This window comes from Notolepis coatsorum (genome assembly GCF_963971535.1).
Source record: "Notolepis coatsorum genome assembly, chromosome: 6".
NCBI lineage: Eukaryota > Metazoa > Chordata > Actinopteri > Aulopiformes > Paralepididae > Notolepis > Notolepis coatsorum.
This window is the reverse complement of record NC_140170.1, coordinates 57,097,299-57,119,790: the sequence shown is the minus strand read 5'-3', so window position 1 is coordinate 57,119,790 and position 22,492 is coordinate 57,097,299. Positions and strand designations below refer to the sequence as shown.

General features: G+C 44.1%; 1 protein-coding gene across 1 annotated transcript in view; it reads right to left on the bottom strand.

Annotated features, from left to right (window-relative positions):
- The window catches only part of LOC311229492 (DNA (cytosine-5)-methyltransferase 3B-like), a gene marked incomplete at both ends in the record, with an annotated part of 28,836 nt that extends 14,526 nt beyond the window's left edge, over positions 1 to 14,310 (bottom strand). Inside the window, 9 exon segments of the mRNA XM_084315573.1 lie at positions 308 to 368; positions 1,345 to 1,361; positions 1,364 to 1,492; positions 2,670 to 2,754; positions 3,364 to 3,547; positions 6,288 to 6,400; positions 7,924 to 8,003; positions 13,951 to 14,050; positions 14,296 to 14,310. Of these exon segments, the coding sequence (XP_084171699.1) occupies positions 308 to 368; positions 1,345 to 1,361; positions 1,364 to 1,492; positions 2,670 to 2,754; positions 3,364 to 3,547; positions 6,288 to 6,400; positions 7,924 to 8,003; positions 13,951 to 14,050; positions 14,296 to 14,310 (784 nt within the window).
- Positions 14,311 to 22,492: the final 8,182 nt, after the last annotated feature.

Sequence of the window (22,492 nt, the reverse complement as noted above, 5' to 3'; positions counted from 1 at the left end):
ATTACCTACTTGTTTTCAAAATGGTTTCTAGATAATCTCTCTGTATGAATGGTTTTATCCAAAGCACTTTACAATGTTGTTCCTCACATTCACACATTCACTCACACATTTAAACACAGACGGCGGGGGCGACCATGCAAGGTGCCAACCTGCTCATCGAGAGCTGATCATCTTGCTCGAGGACAAGTCGACACGCTGCCCGGGAGGAGCGGGAATCCAACCGGGAACCTTCCGACTACCAGACTAACAACATAAGCTAGTAAAAAAAAAGCCCCTTCATTAAAAGTTCAGATGAGAAGTTCCTTACCTAATAATCCTTTGCACGGACTGCCTCCTATCAGGAGGTCAAACGGGCCCCATTCAGCCAGCTGGAACACATCACAGCAGGGGGTCAGTGACGTGATTATCTATTCTGCATCAAAACTCAGGAGAACATTAAGGGCTAGATCCACAAAGAATGGATTGCACGTTGCTAATTGCACCCTTACTTACAGTCTATTATGAATTGAAAATGGGGGACCCTGATGTAAACAAGACGAAAGTCTTTCTCTGGTCTGCATCCCCTTAACAATTGTGTGTATTGAGCCATACTGTATTGTACCCATTCTGCAATCTGTTTATAAAATGTTCATTCAATCAATCACCGCGCAGCAATTAATAGATTGCAGAATGGGTACAATACAGTACGGCTCAATACACACAATTGTTAAGGGGATGCAGACCAGAGAAAGACTTTCGTCTTGTTTACATCAGGGTCCCCCATTTTCAATTCATAATGGATTGTAAGTAAGGGTGCAACTAGCACCGTGCAATCCATTCTTTGTGGATCTAGCCCTAACACTTGTTCTTTCATTGCCTTGTATGATCCACTCCAATCCCAGACGTGTGTTACAGACCCAAGCGCAACACGTGCTGTATGGTCTCACGGCAAGTTGTTTATTTATTACATTTATTATTTAACCTGTATGTAACGAGGCAGGCCAATTAACAACAAATTCATATTTGCAATGACTGGGTAACAGGGAGAAAATAGAAAATAGAAAATAATTTGAAAAGAGACAGACGATACATACATCACTGTGGTAAGGGAAATAATTAAAACGCACAACCAAATAGATGTACAAGGTATGTAATACATGAATGCAGAACAGTCAAATGACAGTTAGAAGGCTGTGTGACGGTTGCAGGTGTGTGTGTGTAAACAACTCTGCGACAAGAGTTCTTAAAAGTAGTGAGGGGAGTCAATTTGGGAGCAGCAAATTGGAAAGAGGACACAAAATGTCACTTCATCATAAGTCACAGTGATGTGTTGAAAAGGGGGCATTTGTAGCGAGTCGTACTCACGTGTTTCCTGGTGATTTGCGCACGTCCTTGACATGTTCCACCAGGCGGCCCTCGTGCTTGATCAAGTCCACGGCAACGGAGTCCTCACCGATCTCTGAGGCGAGGTAGCGTTCTATCTTGAAGCCTAGCTCCTTCAGCACCAGGTAACCTGCCACAGCACACTATCATCAGGTAGCGTTCTATCTTGAAGCCTAGCTCCTTCAGCACCAGGTAACCTGCCACAGCACAGCACACTGTCATCAGGTAGCGTTCTATCTTGAAGCCTAGCTCCTTCAGCACCAGGTAACCTGCCACAGCACAGCACACTGTCATCAGGTAGCGTTCTATCTTGACGCCTAGGTCCTTCAGCACCAGGTAACCTGCCACAGCACAGCACACTGTCATCAGGTAGCATTCTATCTTGAAGCCTAGCTCCTTCAGCACCAGGTAACCTGCCACAGCACAGCACACTGTCATCAGGTAGCGTTCTATCTTGAAGCCTAGCTCCTTCAGCACCAGGTAACCTGCCACAGCACAGCACACTGTCATCAGGTAGCATTCTATCTTGAAGCCTAGCTCCTTCAGCACCAGGTAACCTGCCACAGCACAGCACACTGTCATCAGGTAGCGTTCTATCTTGAAGCCTAGCTCCTTCAGCACCAGGTAACCTGCCACAGCACAGCACACTATCATCAGCCACTCATCTTATTATTCTTTTCACCTGGCAGCGTGGACTCTCACTGGGAGAGTGTAACGTGTGGAAGGTCACACTACCTCCCTCCAGATCCTTCCCACGCTGTGCAGGCGCCCCGACCAAACTGTAGGAGTCGCTGTTTACAACGACCAGGAGGACCCACCCACCGGCTTCCCACCCTCTGACTCTGCCAATTGTGTTAAGATTAACATTAGAATAACCACCATGCAAGGTACCAACCTGCTCACCGGGAGCAGGACACTTGCTCAAGGACACTTCCACCGGAGGAGAAGGAATCGAACCGGGAACCTCCGTATTGGACACTTCAACCGGAGGAGGGGGAATCGAACCGGGAACCTCCGTATTACCAGACGACTGCTCTACCTCCTGAGCCACTGTCGCCCGCCCCCCTTTGTTATAATGCAAGGTATCTAATTGTCTGGCCAAAGCTTCATAGAAGTCTTTAAAGTTTGCACTAGCTTACAATAATAATAAACTTTATCTATAAAGCACCCTTCATGCAATAGAGAGCAGCCCAGCACAGAGAGCACAAAACATTTAATTGACAAATTAATAATAAAATGCATGACAAATTGCATATCACAAGCAATAGAATATATATATATACAAGACAGATACAAGATGAACCAACCTGTTGCGATTCCATCAAAGAGGGACAGCGCCCGCAGCGGTCTGCGTCGATGAGCAGGGATGGAGGGGCAGACTGTGTGTGGCTCCTGTGTTAGAAGATAAGATTAAGATGAGCAGGGATGGAGGGGCAGACTGTGTGTGGCTCCTGTGTTAGAAGATGCGATTAAGATGAGCAGGGATGGAGGGGTAGACTGCGTGTGGCTCCTGTGTTAGAAGATAAGATTAAGATGAGCAGGGATGGAGGGGCAGACTGTAGGTAGACTTTTTTATATATACATTTTGGGGGGGGGGGGGGGGGGGGGGGTATTATTTTCAAATAGCACTTTTGCTAGAAAGTCCCATCCCTAGTATGGGCAGGGGAATAGTAGAAAGACATAAATATAGGCAATAAAATGTTATCTGAATATAGAAATATGAGAAAGATAAACGTAACTGAATATAAAAATGAGAAAAAAATACGGTTATATCGGTTATATTGCACGTTACAAAATAAATATAGGCAACAAATAATTATAATCTGAATATATACTACGAGTAAGAGTAAAAGTAAACAGTATACACAAGGTACCCTAACTGGTACTGTGATACACATCATACAAGTGTAAACAAAGACGAGGGTCGAGAGTTGATGGCCGTGTTCCACCAGCGAGGGGAGGAAATGATCCAGTGGGGAAGGGAGCGGGCTCGTCACTTACAAACTCCAAGCCACTGCTGTTGACAAAGAGCTGCTGGACCTTGACGCTCCAGTCGCTCCTCAGCTTCAGGTGGCCATGGCACTGGGAGGGCAGACACAGGTAGCAGCGCCACGGCTCCACGTCCTTCACTTTATCAAAGGTTCCTGGACCGACCAGGGTGTCCAGGCAGCCCTTACAGAAACACCTAGAGAGAGGTGTATAGATATGGATTAGGGTTAGTGACCAGGGTGTCCAGGCAGCCCTTACAGAAACACCTAGAGAGAGGTGTATAGATATGGATTAGGGTTAGTGACCAGGGGGTCCAGGCAGCCCTTACAGAAACACCTAGAGAGAGAGGTGTATAGATATGGATTAGGGTTAGTGACCAGGGGGTCCAGGCAGCCGTTACAGAAACACCTAGAGAGAGGTGTATAGATATGGATTAGGGTTAGTGACCAGGGGGTCCAGGCAGCCCTTACAGAAACACCTAGAGAGAGGTGTATAGATATGGATTAGGGTTAGTGACCAGGGGGTCCAGGCAGCCCTTACAGAAACACCTAGAGAGAGGTGTATAGATATGGATTAGGGTTAGTGACCAGGGGGTCCAGGCAGCCGTTACAGAAACACCTAGAGAGAGGTGTATAGATATGGATTAGGGTTAGTGACCAGGGGGTCCAGGCAGCATCTGTCCACATCTGTCTGTACACGCCTGCATATAATCCTTATACCATATCTGTAGATGCTATATCTATATCTGTACATATCTCTCACCTACTCTTACTAGTTACGCTGCTGGCCAGTATGACTTACTACCATAGTGTCTTTATACCTGTATCACTGTATATTAATACTACAACATACATCTGATTAGCACTATTACCCAGTAGTACTCATTTATATGTTTTATATCCAGTTTAATGACCTGGGCCCTATTCCCCGTACCTGGCTAACTGAGTTAGCCGGATAATTTTCAGCATAGCTTGACTTAAGCCAGACATTTCCGTTCCCCGACGTCGGATATTTCTAAGTCGCTATGGCAACAGATCGAAAAGTTTGAACCTGCTCCGGAGCAGGTTTAGTTGAGTTAGCTGGATATAAGCTGGCCACTCCCTCTGAACAAAATGGCAGCTCCCTTCCTCAGAGATTGATTAATTGATTGGAAACTTTATTAACAGATTGCAGAATGGGGTACAATACAGTACGGCTCAATACACACAATTGTTAAGGGGATGCAGACCCAGAGAAAGACTTTCATCTTGTTTACATCAGGGTCCCCCATTTTCAATTCATCATGACATTTATGACATACATGACATACAGATATACAGATATATATCATGACATTTATGACATACATGACATACAGATATACAGTACTGTTACATTTGTGACATACAAGATATGCAAATATACAGTACTGTTAAACAGAGATCCTAACAGAAAATATATATACGAGGGGGAGGAAACTGTACATTGGGAGGGGGTGGGTGGGTGGGAAGGGGTGTTTGGACATTTACGGGGGCCAGTTTCGAATTGCAGCCTCCCGTAGGTGCTCTTTGATCTCATTATACCATTCTGAATAATGTTTTCGCGAGATGATTTCCAGAATGTATTGATTTCATAGAATGTGTGAAATAGGCCTATAATTAAAAACAATTAAAATATATTAAACTGGTAAAATAAATGCTTTTGAAATGTAAAATAATAGACCTAAAATTCTGTTAATAAATCAAATTCAGCCTATGGATTTCCTATACTGCACGACACCTGTTTGAGCTGCGGGATGAGGCGCGCTTGTTTCTGATGGAGAATGCGTCCCAGATCGCTGCCCACCTCCGATGCCGACTAGATATCAATTGAGGGGGAATACGCACAGCTATACCTACCTATTCGAAAAAAACATTATCTGCACTGACTTATATGAAAAAATAAGTACAGATCACGTCTGAATGAATGTGGAGGATGATCTCCGAGTCGCTGTCTCCAAAATTAAACCCAGACTGGACATATGCCCATCCATCTCATTAGGTGAGTTGAACATTATAGCCTTCTAAATGAAACACGCTATATGTATTCATTTTATAGTTGTTTGATTATTGTGTTATTTTGTGTAGTTATTGTGCGTGTTAAAAGCCTCCAATGCATATGTGTGCATGTGAACGTTTGCATGTTTCAACCACCTCTATATAATAGTGGGGGTCGCGGCTCTCTGACACCGTTATTTCGGGGGTCGCGGCCTGAAAACTTTAGGAACGATGTATTTATTATATTACATGATACCTAAGCGCATACAGTACAGATATCCTCATAAGTATCTATTAATTCGTATCAATTAGATATACTCTTTATCTTTGGGCTTGTTTTTGTATACTTATTCTGAAAGAGTTTAAATAATTATTTTCGCTAGCAAGATCTCATTCGATTATTAAATTAAATGCATAATCTATAGGCACATTTAAATAAATATAATCTGATTGATTGGGGTAATGAGGGACTTAAAATGTGCCTATAGATTATGCATTTAACTTGTCGGCGAGTATTGAGCCGTACTGTATTGTACCCATTCTGCAATCTTGTTAATAAAGTTTTAAATCAATCAATCAATCAATCAATGGTGTTAGAAAATCAGGATTTCTGCGATCGACACCTGCTGTCTTTTCATGTGAGGCAGTCACAATGATCCTGAGTTAATTGAATCTGGATAATGGGACTTTTGATCGACTTAGTTGAACCAGGTACGGGGAATAGGGCCCTGTACATTGTATATTACTATTGCGCTTTACTGTTACATTTGCACTCTGGTTGGATGCCAAACTTCTTTTCGATGTACTGTGCTTGTGCTGTATAATGACAATACATATGAATCGAATCTTTAGAGACAAGAAAAGCTAAAAAGAGAAAGAGATGTATACTGTACATGTGTATAAGAGAGAGAGACTAGTTACCTGCAGCAGCTGGCGTTGCCACAAAGAATTACCTCTTTGCCTGCGCAGCACACGGTGCAATATGCCTGGTAGCCGTCGTCATCAAACCTATACAGAGTCTCAATGAAGTTCGTCTGCAAAGGACGAGAACGCAGTTTTACAGGGATTTGGATTTTATAAAAAGGGAATCAGTGTTACATATACAGTACAATTTAAGACTTTTCTCCCCTCCACATTGCCCCTGGTGCTTTTTTCCTATTGTTAGGTTTTTTGTGAGTTTTTCCTTACCTTCGCATGGGCTGTCTGGGAGTGTTGCATTCATTTATAAATGTTTCCATTTTATTTTTGATTTCATAGTGTTTTGTTCTTGATTTATGGTGATGTTCTTGACTTGTTTAAAGAAGACGTGTCCGGCCCATGGGGACATTAACGTGTGTTGTCGGGCCTTGCAAATACATTTGATTTGATTTAAGACCTTTTAATACCACTTAGAGCAAAATGTACTACCAATTTCACGACCATATTAGCAAAAAAATAAACAAACACATAGCGACACTGAACTGGTGGCTGCACTTGCACGTATATGCACCAATTTAAGGCCAGACTACCCAGGTGAATAGGCTAAACAATTTGAATAGATAGATATCACTATGAAAATTTCCCAGTTTGTTATGTACATAACAACTAAGAAAAGATGTATAGCAAGTTTTCTGAGATCTTATGTTTATATATGCAAAAAAGGCGTTGCCTATTCACCTGGGTAGTTTCGCCTTAAACCCGACTGCTGCGCTGAATGTAATACTTTTTAATACCCTGATATAGTGATGAAGACTAATTAACTAATTGACCAATGAAGTCCCACCCTCTTTTCTTGATTCTCCAATCGCAACTGTTGCTTTCCCCTGACAAATAGGTCATGAAAACGAATGGATTTTGCAACGGCTGATTGGTAAACTAAAATACAAGACTTAGATGTGACTTAGACGTTTTCTAATTCCGAATTTCAATACAGCTCTTGTGGTTTTCAAAGACAGCGAGCAGCATTGACTCCCCTCTCTCTGATGACAGCAGTGTGTGTGTGTCTGACTCTGCACGGACTATACAGCATATGACCTATATCATGCCAGTTAGGGCCTGTGTCGACCGGGGACGTTTTATGAGTTGTCAGCTCCTTTCTGTCATTCATTTTCCTTTTCCCAGCGCCGCGCCTCGCGTTTTAGCGCTCTCGGCGGCAGCGTTTTTTGGGCGGAGCGCTCCCAGCGCCTAAAGTTGAAACTAGTTAAACCTTTGGAGAGGAGCGGCGCTCACCAAGGTAACTTATTTCGACCGACCAATCAACATCAAGCAAGTGGCGGTCCGTCTTGAAAAAAACGTCCCCGGTGGACACAAAGCCTTAGGGTACCTTCATGTGTATACTGTTTACTGTTACTCATAGTATACATTCAGATTCTGTTAATTTTTTCTCATATTTTTATATTCAGATCAAATTTGATTGCCTATATTTATGTCTTTCGACTATTACCCTGCCCATACCTGTACCCCCCCCCCCCCCATGCTGCCTGATCAATAAAGGAATTTTACATAGTAATGTCATAATGAAAACGGTCTGTTGAAATGGAATACAGTAAGACGGATCACTTGAAACAAGATGACAAACCTTGCACTTCAGACAAAGACTCCCTTCAAACAGTGGGTGGAAGGTTTCAACCTGGGACGATCCACAAGACACTATTATCCCTGTACCCAAAAAATCCAAGCCTGCTTGCCTCAACGACTACCGCCCTGTAGCTCTCACCTCCATAGCCATGAAGTGCTTCGAGAAGCTAGTAAAGGGCTACATCTGCTCCTCCCTCCCCATCAACATGGACCCCCTGCAATTTGCATACCGCCCCAACAGGTCCACGGAGGACGCCATATCCCATGTGCTGCACACAGCAGCATCACACCTGGACAAGAGGCAGGGGAACTATGTGAGAATGCTATTCATCGACTACAGCTCGGCATTCAATACCATAGTCCCCTCCATACTCATAGCCAAGCTCAGGGACCTGGGCTTGGGCTATGACCTCTGCCAGTGGGTCTTGGACTTCCTGACTGGCAGACCCCAGGTGGTGAGAGCAGGCAACTGCACCTCCTCATCCATCACCCTCAACATAGGGGCCCCCCAGGGCTGTGTTCTGAGTCCCCTCCTCTACTCCCTGTACACACACGACTGTGTGGCTCAGCGGAGTAGCAATACAATCGTCAAATTTGCTGACGACACAGTGGTGGTGGGCCTGATCTCTGCCAACGACGAGAGGGCCTACCTGGAAGAGGTCAAGGTCCTGGCGGGATGGTGCCAGGAAAACAGCCTCTCCCTGAACGTCAGCAAAACAAAGGAGATGATTGTGGACTTCAGGAGGTCGGGGGTCAAGGACTACAGCCCCCTCAGCATCGACGGGGCACCGGTTGAGAGAGTCAACAGCTTTAAGTACCTCGGAGCCTACATATCCGAGGACTTGACATGGACCACACACATTAACAGTGTTGTGAAGAAGGCACGACAACGCCTCTACTTCCTCAGGCGCCTAAGGAAGTTCCAAGTCAGCCAGAAGATCCTTAAGAACTTCTACTCATGTACAATAGAGAGCATCTTGACCGGCAACATCACCTCCTGGTTTGGGAATAGCACTGCACAAGACCAAAGCAGACTACAAAGAGTGACACGTTCAGCCGAACGCACAATTGGAGGGGGGCTCCCCACCCTCCAGAACATTTACTACAAGCGTTGCAAGGGCAAGGCTAAGAGAATCATTAAAGACTCCAGTCACCCGAACAACTGCCTCTTTGAACTGCTGCGGTCAGGCAAGCGATACAGGAGTCTCAAGGCGAGCACAGAAAGACTCAGAAGAAGCTTCTATTCCCAGGCCATCAGGCTGCTAAACGAACAATGAATGAACACTACACAACAACAACCACCAAACGCACATAGCACACACATCCACACGCACACACTCACTTTAAACAAACACACTGTAGCACCCACTCCACACACTTATAGCACACACCCACTTTAAACAAACACACTGTAGCACCCACTCCCCACACTTTATATTTATGGATGAAGGATTGCACTACAACTCGTACACCTTACTGTAAATTGTACCTAAAATTGTACCTCATCCCATTTCTGCTTTGCACTAGATAGTACTGTACATTAGTACACTGCATAGTATTGTGTATTGTATATTATATGGTAACTCAGAACATTGTACATATGTCTATACCGAACACTGTGACCTCATTTTCTTCTTCTAAATTCATGCTATATTATGTTATTATGTTATTTGATACTATCTTGTCTAGCACAGTCTCTGGAGCGTAACAGTAAGAAGCATTTTGTATGAAAGTATTCTGTACTTCTGTATGACAACTATTAAAGAACTTGAACTTGAACAAGCAGAAGTCTGAAAGGAGAAAATATTACCAACAATTAAAGGTGCTATAGATAACATTCAGCCACTAGATGTCGCACCAGCATGTAATTTATCCAATCAGGTGCATTCCACATAGGGAAGTAGGGAGGGGCAACATGCACACAACATGTAAACAACATTGATAAATGAATGAATCTATTTCTTTGGGGGGGGAAAGCAATACTTTTATTCAGCACCTTTCTAAAAGCTCTGTGGATGTGTTATTAAAAAGAAAAAAATTATTACTCTAGTCTACATACATTTTCTATCTATAGCACCTTTAACACTTCCAGTGCCAATCACTGATTTACATGTTTCTGACGGCCGACGGTTGAGTGCCATTCACGTGTTAACACGTTTCTGTTTAATACCCTATTCCATCCAGGGAGCCTGCTGTTATCATAGGGAATGAGTCTGAGAACGCAAAAGTCCAATGCTGCCGCCTGGTGGTACGCGGCCGGTATTGCACATCCTTTGAAACGTTGAGTCTTTGTCTGTGCGTCGATGTATCTTGACCGGAAGAAACCCAGTGTCAAATGACTATAGTATTGAATGCATGGCTATAATATAGAATATAGATTTAGATCTACAAACAAGGTGACCAATTACATTGGGTTAATGGGTGGCATGAGCCTATGCACTTCCCAGAAGGGGCGTGGCACCCAATGTGTTAAGTATCTTATTATGGTAAATATCAGACTTAACCTCTTGAGCCCTAGCCATATTTTAAGAAAATGTGCCTAAAAATGCATACCTAAGTAAATGGAAGATTGCTCCACTTCTGCAAGGTCCACTTGCATGTTGTTGGTATCTAGGGACATCTAGGTAATGTATGGAATGTATTCCCAGTGTCAGAAATATTGTGTCTGTTACTAGGCTTGAGTAAATTGTAATGAACCAAAGGAGAATTTGATGGTGAATAACACCATGCTAACATTGACCAGACGTGAACAATTTGCCAAACATTTTGCCATCCAGACACATGCCATTTGAAATATGAATATAGAATATCAGGCCTATAAATTACCTTATTTTGGCCAAGTCACACATCTATGGATTGGGCCAAATCTCCCCTTTCCAATGGCAGAGTTCAATCTGGATCATCAGATGTTTTTTGGCTAGACGTTCACAGAAAGGTAAAGAAACGAACTATGTTCTATTTTATGGCAATAACGTTCATGTTTGTTCAACCCGTGAGATATGATCCCAAAATCACGCTGGAAATCAGATGATTGACAGGGGCTGGCGTGAGCTGGGAAGTGTAGTTTTATGAAATTCGAAAGCACTGGGTCTCTTCTTTCAAAAGACTACACACACAGCCGTTTCCGGTGGCATGCTGTGACACGTTTGGTTGCTTCTCTCCGGCTGCTCCCATTAATCAAATATAAGTATTCCGATGGACTTTTGCTACTAATTAATTAAAACCACTTTGTTCTGAGAAATACTTTTTTTAAATGTACTTTTACTTTTTAGTACTTAAGTACATTTAAAAATAGGACTTTTTGACTTTTACTCAAGTGTGTTTTTAGCCAGATACTCTGACTTTTACTTGAGTCAGATTTTGAGACGGTACCCATACTTTCACTTAAGTATAATTTCTGGGTACTTTTTACACCCCTGAGCATTGTCCTATATTCTATGATTACAGAATGTCAAGGAGAGAAAGAAATCGGAAGAATATTAAAAAGCAGCTGAAAAATACTACGAGAGGCAGCTTCTCTTTGAAAAATTGGGTCCAAAGCAACAATAGTAAGGGAGGAGATAAGGATACAGGTATGTAGTTGTAAGTCCTCACTACTAGCTACGTGTACAAGCTTGTCTCACAGAGCCATAGTTTGGATTATAACTGAGAATCTGGTGCTAACATGTTCAATAATGCTTATTTTGGACAGATAATTTTGTCTTAAACATTTAAATTGACCAACCATAGACCCTTTTCCAATCAAGGCAAGAGGGCTAGTGGTAGTGCTATATGACATATTATTTTATAATACAATTATAACATTGTAGGCTACAGTACGAATATTATATACAGTACAATTATATTACTATTATAAAACAAATAGTATTTGCTCCACCTTAGATAAAGACAGTACAGACAATGAAGATGGAGATATTCAAGAGGGAAATGATGATATCAGGAAAAGATGGTGAAGAAGTGGAGCAAAGATAAAATGAAGAAGTCGAGGAAAGAGAAAATGCAGATGATTAAATGGAGAGAAATGATGAAGAAGTTGAGGAAAGAGAGAATGCAGATGATGCTATGGAGAGAAATGATGATGAAGACGGTCATGGAGATGCTAAAGAAAGCGAGGACGAAAATGATGATAGGGAGAGAAATGATTCAAATGACAACAAATAACTTGAATGCTCTCCTGTTGCCATTAAAATATCCCACTGATCCAGCCAGTATCCAGGTACAATATACTAAGTTTAATGGAGAGAATGGGGAAGATAGAGAGGGGGGAGGGAGAGAGAGAGATAGAGGAGAGAAGGAGAGGACATGAGGAGAGAAGGAGAGGACATGAGGAGAGGACAGGAGGAGAGAAGGGGAGTACAGGAGGAGAGAAGGAGAGGACAGGAGGAGAGAAGGGAAGTACAGGAGGAGAGAATGGGAGTATAGGAGGACAGAAGGAGAGGGCAGGAGGAGAGAAGGGAAGTACAGGAGGAGAGAATGGGAGTATAGGAGGACAGAAGGAGAGGGCAGGAGGAGAGAAGGGGGGAGAGAAGGAGAGTTAGGAGAGAGAAAGGAAGAAGCTCAACGGCACTCAAATTAACTTTAACTGTTTTATATCCTGTATATATATATATGTTGTAAATAGCTTTTAAAGAATAGGTTCACTATCTTTCAACCCAGACCATGCTGTTTCCCAAATATTTATATTCCTCACTGGTAACTTTAGCATTGAGAAATGTACCACTGCAGCAATGGTTTAGGCCATCAAACACCACGATAATCTACTTTTAAAACACCATGATAAATCTAAGTTTCAACCACTATGATAAATCCACTTTTCAAACACCATGACAATTTAATTTTCAAACACCATGATAAATCTACTTTTCAAACACTAAGACAATGAGGTGAAATACACATTTTAAAGGTGTATTGTTCCCTGTGTGTTTTATCATAGAGGTGTGGTTATACTATTCATCTGGGTTGTCTATGTTATTCTAATGTTAATCTTAAAGGATAACTCCACTATTTTGGGAAATTAGCTTATTTAACATCTTCCCTGGAGTTAGACAAGAAGATGCATACCTTTTTTGTCTCTGTGCGTGCATTTTAGCTTTGGGAATAGATGCTCCGTTAGCATAGCTTAGCTTCATCACTGGAAGTGAGGCAGGACAGTAGCCTTACAGTGCCTTACAGTGTATTGCAAGGTCTGACATTGACCAAACTTGATATGCATGACCTTGGTGGGCTCTAGGTCAACTCCTGAAAAGGGGGTCAATGTCAGACCTTGCAATCAAAAGTTAGGGGCGCACTGAAATTATGGCAAGGGTTATTAGCCCCCTAACTTTTGATTGCAAAGTCTGACATTGACCCCCTTTTCAGGAGTTGACCTAGAGCCCACCAAGGTCATGCATATCAAGTTTGGTCAATGTCAGACCTTGCAATACACTGTAAGGCACTGTAAGGCTACTGTCCTGCCTCACTTCCAGTGATGAAGCTAAGCTATGCTAACGGAGCATCTATTCCCAAAGCTAAAATGCACGCACAGAGACAAAAAAGGTATGCATCTTCTTGTCTAACTCCAGGGAAGATGTTAAATAAGCTAATTTCCCAAAATAGTGGAGTTATCCTTTAATCAAGGATGAAGACTATTTCACCATACATGACGCATCATAGCTTTTTTTCCCTCACTGATGGGGTCCCATGTTGTGCAGTAGGTGCCCTTTTTTTCTTTTCGCCTCTGCCCTTCAAACAGCCTGAGTCCGCCACTGCTTGACAGGTTATATGGTCTTTACTCTTGGCTACATTTGAAAAATAAACGCATTTTCTCGAGCAAAACATACCTTTAAGTTTTTGGCCTTTCCCAACCTTTTGCATCATCTCTTCTGTAAAGTAAAAGAAAGACAAAAATAAGTGGAAGTAACACTATTGACATGCGTGAGCTTTACGCACACAGGTTACTTTCTGCAGTCTATGGATTTAAGTCACTGAGTCCATGGGCTGCAGTGGAAGGAATACTATAGTAATACTACATAGTAATACTATAACATACCTCTGTTGTAGTTGGCAGCCACGTGTGCTTTACTTTTAGGAACGCATTTCCTCTTTGGCAGGGGCTGGTAGTCCGACAGGCCAGAGTCTGAGGTTTCACTCTTCAAACCAGAACCTTGAATAGAAGGGGGGAAACTATAATTTTTTAGACTAAAAATGAATGACACACTAATCTCATTGTACACATTAAACTAAAACATAATAAATGAATTGTGCAATGAAATGAGACCATCAGTAACACAGAGATGAAGCACTCGGACGCGGCCCTCATCGTAGCTGGCGATTTCAATCACGCCTCCCTGAAGAAAGTCCTGCCAATTTTTTTTCAACACATTGATAAACAAACCCGCAGGTCCGCCATGGTACAAGGCCCTCCTCCGCCCACCGTTCGGCAAATCAGACCACTCCTCTGTCTTGCTGCTGCTGCCCACCTACAAACAGAAGCTGAAGCAGGCCCCGCCCACCGAGAAGGAAGTACTTCGGTGGGATGACGAATCAGAGGCCACGCTTTCAGCCTAGCGGGGGTGTTCACCAGGATATTCAACCTCTCCCTCACCACATGCAAAGTTCCAGCATGCTTTAAATCCGCCACCATCATCCCAGTGCCCAAGAAAAGGGCATAAACGACTGGCGCCCCGATGGGCATAAAAAAAATATATTGTTGACTTCCGGTTTGCAACATTCTGGTGAACAGCCACATGAAAGAGCTTCCGGTCGGTGAATATCAAGAAAAGGAAGTAAAATTATTCAAAGCGAAATAAAAAGTGACAATTCAAGGATATAAGAGAGGAGGATGGTTGAACACGAGAAAAGGCAAGAGAAAAGCGACCCCAGAAGGAGTACAAATGGTGGCGCTGGAGATGATTCAGACTAGCATGGGCAGCTAGCATGCAGGCTAACATACAGGCTAACACCCAAGCTATAATGCAGATCGCCCAGGACATGCGGGCTAGCACACAGGCTAACGAGCTAGCTAACCAAGTTTTCCAAGCTAACATACAGGCTATCCAAGCTGGCACACGGGCCTGGCTGGAGAAGGAGCTGCAAGCTAGCATGGAAGTTAACGCGATGAATACGAAGCAGCAAGGGATACAAGCTGACGCGGTGTTGGACCGCAGCGAGGCCTGGCTGGAGAAGGAGCTGCAAGCTAACATGGAAGTCAACATGAGGAATACGACGCAGCGGGGGATACAAGCTAACGGGGTGTTGGACCGCAGCGAGGCCTGGCTGGAGAGGGAGCTGCAAGCTAACATGGAAGTCAACACGAGGAATACGACACAGCGGGGGATACAAGCTAACGTGGTGTTGGACCACAGCGGGGCCTGGCTGGAGAAGGAGCTGCAAGCTAACATGGAAGTCAACACGAGGAATACGGCGCAGCGGGGGATACAAGCTAACGTGAGAGGGATGGGTTTCTCTCAGGGGGATCGGAGCGGCTGGGCTCTGCCCGGCGGGATCCTGTGTGTTGGGGGGTCGGTGGGCGTGGGGTGGGGCTCTCGTTGGCATGGGAAATGGCGGGCTTGGCTCAGTGGGGGGGAGTCCCCTATCCTTTCCTCTACAGGGCTGGCCCAATTGATTTAAGGGACCCGTGTCGCCGGGGGCCCACGCATCGGCCTGGGATATGGGGGGCTCCTATGGGCTTAACTCAGGGGGGGGGATGTCGGGGGAGGGGGACCATCGTTTCCGCGGTTTGGCCCGGGAGAGTGGGGTCTTGGATGTAGTGGGGTCGTCGGCCGTGGGGTGGGGTGCTTGGTGACATGGGAGGTAGCGGGCTTGGCTCGTGGGGGGGGGAGTATCACCCCTCGCCCCTCTACTGGGCCTGGCCCAATCAAATTCAAGGTACCCGTGTCGCTGAATACTCGGCCACGCGTGAGAAGGCCCTGGGATGTGGAGGAGCCCTGTTTCTGGGGGTGGATGGCGGGAGGGGGGGACCCCTCTCATGGAGGTCTGGGAGGCTGAGCGCGGCCGAAGTCAAGGGGCCCATGTGGATGTAATGTTGTGTTGTTGATGTCATTGTAGGTATGGTGTAAATGTTGTTTGTCTATAAATGTTAATAAAAAATGTAAGTTTAAAAAAAAAAAAAAAAAATTTTTTGTTTCCTGTTGGTTGTCAGTTAAGGCCATGGGTAGGTAGGGAATTTATTTTATGTTATTCTTTCCCACGGCGACTATGGATAGGGAATTTCTTTATTTAATTAAAATGTTCACAACAACATGGATGCATGTACTCTGCCAGCATGTTTAATATCCATAATACTAAAGGTTTGACTAAGATTTTTATGAAACTTTATTGTAAAAAAATAACATTTCTTCTTTTAGGCCTTGCTCTCACTCCCATAGTGAGCAAAAGCCTGCAGAGGATTGTGAAGAAGTCCATCCTCAAAGAGATCCCACCCACCCTAGACCCCCACCAATTTGCCTACCGACAAAACCGTTCCACAGACGACGCAATAAACACTGCCCTCCACCACGCCCTCATGCACCTGGACAAACCCAACACCTATGTGAGAAAGCTGTTCATAGACTTCAGTTCAGCTTTCAACACCATAGTCCCCTCCATACTAGACACCAAGCTCAGAGACCTGGGCCTCAACCCCAACCTGTGCAGCTGGATCCTGGACTTCCTGTCGGATCCGGGCCAGGTGGTGAGGATGGGCTCCAACATCCCTGACCCCCTGACCCTCAACACAGGAGCCCCTAAGGGCTGCGTCCTGAGCCCCCTCCTCTACTCCCTGTACACCCACGACTGTGTAGCCACACACAGCTCCAACCTGGTGATCAAGTTTGCAGACGATACGACGGTCATTGGCTTGATCACCAACGGCGATGAGACAGCCTACAGGAGTGAGGTTGTAAACCTGGAAAAGTGGTGCCAGGAAAACAACCTCACTCTCAACGTCGACAAGACCAAGGAGCTGATCATCGACTACAGGTGGGGAGGAGAGGGACACGACCCCATCCACATCAACGGGGTCGCAGTGGAGAGGGTCGCCAGCTTCAAGTTCCTCTGGGTCCACATCACAGAGAAGCTGGACTGGGGAGAGCACACTGGCCATGTGGTGAAGAAGGCCCAACAACGCCTCTACCACCTCAGGCGACTTAAAAAATTTGGAATGGGGCCACAGATCCTTCTACAGAGGCACCACGGAGAGCGTACTGACAGGATGCACCACTGCATGGTTTGGAAATGCCAACCAAAGCGACCGCAGAGCACTGGAGAGAGTAGTGCGAACGGCCGAGAAAATCTGTGGAAGCAAGCTACCCACCATAGTCAGTATCTTCACCGAGCGGTGCATCAGCAAGGCACACAGGATTCTGAAAGACCCAAGCCACCCCAACCACAAACTGTTCAAGCTCATGCCGTCTGGCAGACGGTACCGGAGTCTCAGATCCACCTCCAAAAGAACTTTGAACAGCTACTTCCACCGGGCCAACAGGCTACTGACTGAGAGACTCTGAACCATCATGGTCACCTAAAAAATGTCTTGTTAAAGTAATATTGTATAGTATAGGATTAAGTATAATTGTTGTATTGTATCTCAAAAAACATCTACGGCAGACTGCAATTCGAAACTGGCCCCTACAAATGTCCTAACCCAGTTGTACAGTAAATGACCAAGTATGGCTTTGTCAGTATTCCAATGTACAGTGTACAGTGTGTGTGTCCCCCTACCCAACCCCCCCCCCCCCACCTCCAATGTACAGCCCCCCCACCCCCCCTACCCAACCTCCTCCAATGTACAGTTTCTACGTCAAATGTATATACACTCTTTTTCTGGACACTTTTTGTATCACAAACAGTACTGTATTTGCAAATCTGGTATGTCATAAATGTATAGATGTAGCAGTACTGTCTATCTGTATGTCATGTATGTCATATATGTCCTGATGAATTGAAAATGGGGGACCCTGATGTAAACAAGACGAAAGTCTTTCTCTGGTCTGTATCCCCTTAACAATTGTGTGTATTGAGCTGTACTGTATTGTACCCATTCTGCAATCTGTTAATAAAGTTTTCAATCAATCAATCCACAGTCCCCCAGCCTTGGCACTAGTGTGCACTGATTCAAGACAGCTCATGGTACCAAAGCACCTCAAAGGCGCTTAAAACAAAATTACAAACATCACAAAACAAACTGGTCAGACTACTACTTGACCTTACCCCCAGAACCCACCTCACCCCTGCCCACTTTGACAACCTAGGATGGCTTAGAGTAGATGACAGAGTACAGCAACTTGCAATGGGCCTGGTCTACAAGATACACTATATGACTAAGGTACCCATGTACATGTCAAAATACTTCCCAAAGATCAGTGAATACCACGATCACAACACCAGAGGGAGCTCCACAAATCATGTTAAACCCAGATTCGGCTCAAACAAGGGACTAAATACGTTTCGCAATTATGCCACATCAATGTGGAACGCCCTACCCAAAGCTGTAAAGGAATGTGAATCCCTACCCACATTCAAAACCGCTCTTAAAGAGCACCTACGGGAGGCTGCAATTCGAAACTGGCCACCGTAAATGCCCAAAACCCCCACCACCTCCTAATAGACAGTCTCCTCCCCACCGCATGTATATATTCCCTCCCCGCCGTATGTATATTTCTCTCCCATCCACCCACCCCCTCCTAATGTACTGTACAGTCCCCTCCCCATCATATGTATATACTCTGTCAGGATCTAGGGGTAACAGTACTGTATATTTGAATACCGTTTATGTCACAAATGTATCAGTACTAAATACCTATATGTCCATATGCCATAAATGTCATGTATGTTGTGTATGTCATAAATGTCTATATGAATTGAAAATGGGGGACCCTGATGGAAACAAGACAAACGTCTTTCTCAGGTCTGCACCCCCTTAACAATTGTGTGTATTGAGCCGTACTGTATTGTACCCATTCTGCAATCTGTTAAATAAAGTTTTCATTCATTCAGCTTTTCAAAAGTCACACTTACCGTTGATATCCTGCATTCTCTCTCCTGTCTGCTCCAAATATGCACCGGTTCTGACGTCAGACGCCTGGATATTATTTCACTGTTAGGAGCTCAGTTGTTCAGCGTGGACACAAACATGTACTTTAATCCACAGAGAAAATCTATAACCATATCACCTCTTTCTCTCTCTGTCTGACCTCTGGCTGTTGATGTCTGCACTCTCAGGGTTAGAGGGCCCTGACCCTTGAACTTGATTGGTTCCTCCCAGATTGTGGGGGAGGCATCTTAGCAGCCAGTGTGGGTGTGGTCAGGACAGAATGTATCCAGACAGACAGGCATTGACTCTTTGAAGTCAGTTCTGTAGTGTGTGTGTGTGTGTGTGTGTGTTGAGGGGGAGGGGGGGGGCATTGTAATAGCAAGATGGGGTGGGGGTGGAGGAGTTGTATAGATTCGATTCAAATGTATTGTCATTATACAGCACAAGCAGTACAACTAAAATATGTTGCCATCTAATCAGAGTGCAAATGTAACAGTAAAGTGCAATAACGATATACAATGTACATTAGATTAAATATGATATATTTAACAAGCTACTGAGTAATATGCTAAACTGATATTATGTACAGTATAATTAAGTGCAGTGATACAGGTATACATATACTATGGTAGTTAGCCATACTGGCCAGTGGTATAACTAGTAAGAGTAGGTATGGGATATACATACAGGTGAACATGGATATATTATATATTAGCTGCCAGAGTTGTACCCTTCCTGATGACTTGTCGTACAGAACTTGTAAGTCACTTTGGATAAAAGCATCAGCTAAATGACTAAATGTAAAAGTAAAATATGCAAATATCCAAACAGTTGTAGATAAATATATGCTATATACAGTAGTATAGTATTATTGTACATGTCGATCATACAGGTATGTAAACAGTCATATATGGGTAGACTATAGGATGAGGTAGGTAGTTATGATTACAGTGTAAGGCCATTGTAATAATAATAATAATAAACTTTATTTGTATAGCACCTTTCATACAGAAACTGCAGCTCAAAGTGCTTCACAACAGCCCAACAGGCCACATGGTTTATGGTTAGATTCAGTTTTAAATAGACAATAATAAAAAGAGTAAGATAGAATAGACAGAGTAAAATAGTGCACATAAAGTGCAGACATATAAAATCACAGTTTTTTACAGTGCAATAAAATAGTTCTGGATGACTGTTTAACAGTTTAAAGTCACTGCCTTTAACAGTGAAGGCAGTAGATAGGTATAATTATCCATCAACATTCAGGCAGACTTGACTCAGCTTCTTCTCTCAGGCCATCAGAACACTCAACACTGATCTCTCCACACACAAGCACACAAGAACACACACACACACACACACTACACATCCTCATTAACACCCTCTCACATCCCCTATACATAATACGCTACAAAAAGGTCACTTTAAAAAACGACTGTATACATCTTTGCACAATACATTTTTTTTGTAATTTAGCTGACGCTTTTATCATTTTATGCTGTGTATCTTTGCCATGCATGGAATATTTGGGAAGTGGTTACCATGGTTACTCGCTGCCTTGCTGGATGGCCGACAAACTTAAACATCTTAATTGCAAAAAAAAAAAAAGCACAATGTCTCAGAGAGGATGGGGAGACAGAGAGCATGCTGGGAAGGGTTGGACACTGCACAGTGCACATACAAGAAGAAGTATGTCTGTACGTTCCTCCTCTCCGTTGATTCCTTCAAATCCTGTCTGAAAAAAACACACTTTTATTATTTAACCCTTTCACAACCACACTACAGAAGGTTAACCCTTTCACTACCACACTACAGAAGGGTTAACCCTTTGTCGTGTGGCTGTGAAAGGGTTAACCTTATGTATTGTCGCAGTAAAAGGGGTTAACCCTTTGGTGGTGTGGTAGTGAAATGGTTAAACGTTATTATTTAGTCATGAATGAATGAATGAAATGAATGAATGAAAACTTTATTTAACAGATTGCAGAATGGGTACAATACAGTACGGCTCAATACACACAATTAAGGGGATGCAGACCAGAGAAAGACGTTTGTCTTGTTTACATCAGGGTCCCCCATTTTCAATTCATATTGACATTTATGACATACACAACATACATGACATTTATGGCATAGGGACATACATGACATACAGGTATTTAATACTGTTACATTTGTGACAAATGTACAGTACTGTTACCCATAGATCCTGACAGAGTATATACATAATGATGGGGAGGGGACTGTATATTAGGAGGGGGTGGGTGGGTGGGAGAGAAATATACATACGGTGGGGAGAGAATATTATACATGCGGTGGGGAGGAGACTGTCTATTAGGAGGGGGTGGGGGGTTTGGAAATTTTACGGTGGCCAGTTTCAAATTGCAGCCTCCTGTATGTGCTCTTTGAGAGCGGTTTTGAATGTATAGGGATTCACATTCCAAGCTTTGGGTAGGGCATTCCACATTGATGTGGCATAATTGCGAAACGTGTTTAGTCCCTTTTTTGAGCTCTTTGGTCAACTGTAGCCGAGTCAAATACACTTCATTTTTGTCTTGAATTAACAAACAGGCATCAGATGGGGCTTTGCGACGTCATGAGAGAGAGACACAAACAGACACATCCACACAGACAGCCCAGTCCCAGCCGCCAGGAAGGAGAGAGGGGGGCTCGTTCTTCCACCCCCCCAGGGAGCAGAGCATTACAGACTCTTCAGAGGTCCCTGGGGGGTGGAAGAACGAGCCCCCCTCTCTCCTTCCTAGCGGCTGGGACTGGGGTTTGTGTATTGAGGGTGGGGGGGGGGGGGGGGGGGGGGGGTAGATGCAGTGGAGTGCCCTGGCCTTGAATGGCAGATTGTCCTCGCTAATCTTTTGGGAGCCTGTCGCCCCCCCCCCCCCCCCCCCCCCCCCCCACATACCTTGGAGAGTGGGGCCCTGTGATGGGGCTGGTACTTAGCAGGTTGTTAACCTGGAGGGGGGGGGGGGGGGGGGTTGGCAGAGGAAATAGTTGATTCACTCTTTCAATTCAGGTGGTGAATTCTCCTCAGAACTGGAGAAGAGAAGAAGGTGATGATTTGTTGTTGTCGCTTTCTGTGTTACTTCTTACACCCAGGGTTAGATGCCTGATATAAATGGTAAAAAAAAAAATTGATAAGATATTCCTTTACAGGTGTTGCCAAATTTCTATCAGCATGTGACCTGTCCCACCAGAGGCGAGAACATATTAGACCATGTATACTCGCAATTTAAGAATGGGTATAAGTCACAGGCTCTTAGTCCATTCGGTAAGTCCGATCACGCCGCCATATTCCTTTTGCCAAAGTATAAACAAAGTCTCAAGCGAACGCCGGTGGTCTCGCGAGAGGTTAAGCGTTGGGCCGTGACGTCAGAGGAGTCACTCCAAGCTGCACTTGAATGCACAGACTGGAGTGTATTCCGTGATAACACAGCCAATATTAACGAATACACTGAAACGGTGCTTGACTATGTCTGTACTCTGGTAGAAGAAACAATCCCCTCCACCACAATTAAAATCTACCCAAATCAAAAGCCCTGGGTAGACA